This window comes from Carlito syrichta, unplaced genomic scaffold (genome assembly GCF_000164805.1).
Source record: "Carlito syrichta isolate Samal-C Ts95f unplaced genomic scaffold, Tarsius_syrichta-2.0.1 Scaffold93748, whole genome shotgun sequence".
Classification (NCBI taxonomy): domain Eukaryota; kingdom Metazoa; phylum Chordata; class Mammalia; order Primates; family Tarsiidae; genus Carlito; species Carlito syrichta.
In genome coordinates this window covers 30036-32742 of record NW_007037844.1, presented here as the reverse complement: position 1 = coordinate 32742, position 2707 = coordinate 30036, and the positions used below count along the sequence as shown (strand labels likewise).

The 2707-nt window shown below is 58.3% G+C and overlaps 1 protein-coding gene across 1 annotated transcript; it reads left to right on the top strand.

Moving 5' to 3' along the window:
* The first annotated feature begins 1 nt into the window (after position 1).
* On the top strand, positions 2–2370 carry LOC103263536 (2-amino-3-ketobutyrate coenzyme A ligase, mitochondrial). The gene is made up of 6 exons (XM_008061211.2): positions 2–147; positions 620–774; positions 901–983; positions 1177–1348; positions 1652–1773; positions 2039–2370. Exons 1-6 carry the CDS (start codon positions 19–21, stop codon positions 2188–2190), a joined length of 813 nt encoding a protein of 270 aa, XP_008059402.2. The 5' UTR covers positions 2–18; the 3' UTR covers positions 2191–2370.
* Positions 2371–2707: the final 337 nt, after the last annotated feature.

Genomic DNA, 2707 nt, shown 5'->3' with positions numbered 1-2707 from the left:
TCCTGCTGACCCCCGAGGATGCAGTCCTGTCAGATGAGGTTAAACACGCCTCCATCATCGATGGCATCCGTCTGTGCAAGGCCCATAAAGTACCGCTATCGCCACCTGGACATGGCTGACCTAGAAGCCAAGCTGCAGGAGGCCCAGGTGGGAAAAACCCTGGGCTTACCTCAACCTTCTCGTGGGGAAGGCAGGTTTGCAGACACCAACTCCTCACTCACAAACAGCCTGAAAGTTTGAAACAGCCAAGAGTTAAACCCAGATCCCCCAGACCCGAAGCGTCATTCCAGTACACCATGCTGCCTTGAGTTTTAGCAAGCACCTTAAGGGTGGAGTGGGTGTGAGGATAGGGCCTAGCCTCAGCCCAGGCTGCCCTCTGGGACTTTACACAGGAGAGTGAGACCATTCTTACGGCCCAGGGTTCAGTGCAGAGATGGGTAAGCTGAGAAAGGCGTAGGTGAGAGAGGCTGTTCCAGCCCCAAGGTGGTGGTACCCATAGGTCCACCTCTGTGCTAGGCACTGGGCATGCTGAGTCCTCAGAGCTCCAAGCAGCGCAAGGGACTCATGGTTCAGCCCAACTCATGATACCACCCACCACCTGCTCATGTCTTCTCTGCAGAAGCATCGTCTGCGCCTGGTGGCCACCGATGGGGCCTTTTCCATGGATGGTGACATCGCACCCCTGCAGGAAATCTGCCGCCTCGCCTCTCAATATGGTGCCCTGGTCTTTGTGGATGAATGCCATGCAACTGGCTTCCTGGGGCCCACAGGACGGTGGGAGCACATAGCACCGGAGGCTTGGGTGGGGCTTCTGAGGGTGGCTGGGAAACAAGCAGGCCAGCCCCTCGCCAGACCCGTGAGCCGGGGTGCTCTGGAGACCAGTGGCAGCTTTCCTTGCAGGGGCACGGATGAGCTGCTGGGCGTGATGGACCAGGTCACCATCATCAACTCCACCCTGGGGAAGGCATTGGGCGGAGCATCAGGTGCCTGCAGGGTCATGCTCTGGGGGCCCCGTGTCCACATGCAGGACCCTGGAGGGGTCTCAGGGAGGTGGGGAGGACAGGTATGGGGCTACAGGGAAAAGAGTGGTATGGACTGCCTCTCCAGAGGGGCTTGGGTAGACTCCGGCTCCTGGCCCCTGACCAGCCCCCCAACTACCTCTCCCCTTATTCTCAGGGGGCTACACGACAGGGCCTGGGCCCCTGGTGTCCCTGCTACGGCAGCGCTCCCGGCCCTACCTCTTCTCCAACAGCCTGCCACCTGCTATTGTCGGCTGTGCCTCCAAGGCCCTGGACCTGCTCATGGAGAGCAACACCATCGTCCAGTCCATGGCTGCCAAGACCCAGCGGTGCGGTTCCTAGCAAGGATAGGGTGCCTATGTGCCTCCGTGGCTACAGGGTTGCCTTTGCTTGCCCACCTGTCTTCCCTGTCTCTGCCTCTTCCCTCTAGCTCCTGGTTTTCCTCTTGTCGGTTCTATCTTTCTCCTTTTTTGTTCTGCCTGCCCTCTACTTGGCTCCCACCTGCCACTGAGGGTCTATAACTCTGCCTTTGATGGTCTCTTGCAGACTTGGGCACAGATCTTGGGCCTCATCAGGAATGGTATGAAAGCTCCCTGGCCCCATCTACCTGTGACATCCACTTGTGCCCACAGGTTCCGCAGTAAGATGGAGGCTGCTGGCTTCACTATCTCCGGAGCCAGTCACCCCATCTGCCCTGTGATGCTGGGTGATGCCCGGCTGGCCTCTTGCATAGCGGATGACATGCTAAAGAGAGGTGAGAGCGATGGGGTGAGAGAACCAGTGGTGGGTCCTAAGAGAAGGGAGGGAAATGCCTAGACCGTGAATACTCCTCCTTGCCCCCACCCTCCTGCCTCTCAGATCAGCTCTGTCTCCAAGCTTGAAAACCCCAGGCCATAAGGCAGTCTCGAGTCTGAGACCTTGGGCAGTTCCCTTGCACCCTGTAGGGGAAAGTAGAAATTATATATCATGTCCCCAAAGCCTGCCTGGCTCTGGCATGCCCTTGCTCTCTACCCTCCCAGGCATCTTTGTCATCGGGTTCAGCTACCCCGTGGTCCCCAAGGGCAAGGCCCGGATCCGGGTCCAGATCTCAGCAGTGCACAGCGAGGAGGACATTGACCGCTGTGTGGAGGCCTTCGTGGAAGTAGGACGGCTGCACGGGGCACTGTCCTGAGTGCTGGGTGGGGACTAACAAAGCCAGGGTCCACTTACCACCACAGGGATTAAGGAGGTCTTTGATCAGCTGAGACCAGAGACTCTAAGCCCTGAGCCAAAGTCCTAGGGCCAGGCTGGGATGTGGCCTGTTCACGTGGCTGTGGGAGTATGAAACAACAACATGAAAATTGGCCATGACGCTTTGGTCTGCTTTATTCTCTCTGAGCAGGCCAGTCCTGTGGTGGGTGGAAGAGTCAGGCAGGAGCCCGTGATCTGAGGGCAGGCTCCTGAGGACTGTGGATCTCAGAGCTGACTGCCCCTAAATTAAGATGGGAAGCCCAGGCTCGGTGGCTCGGCCTGTAATCCCGCGCCTTTGGGAGGCTGAGGTGAGTGGATTGCCTGAGCCCGCGGGTTCGAGACCCGCCTGGGCAGCGAGACCTCATCTATACAATAAATAATAAAAAAAAATCAGCCGGGTGTGGTAGCTCGTGCCTGTAATTCCGGCTACTCGGAAGGCTGAGGCGGAAGGATCGCCG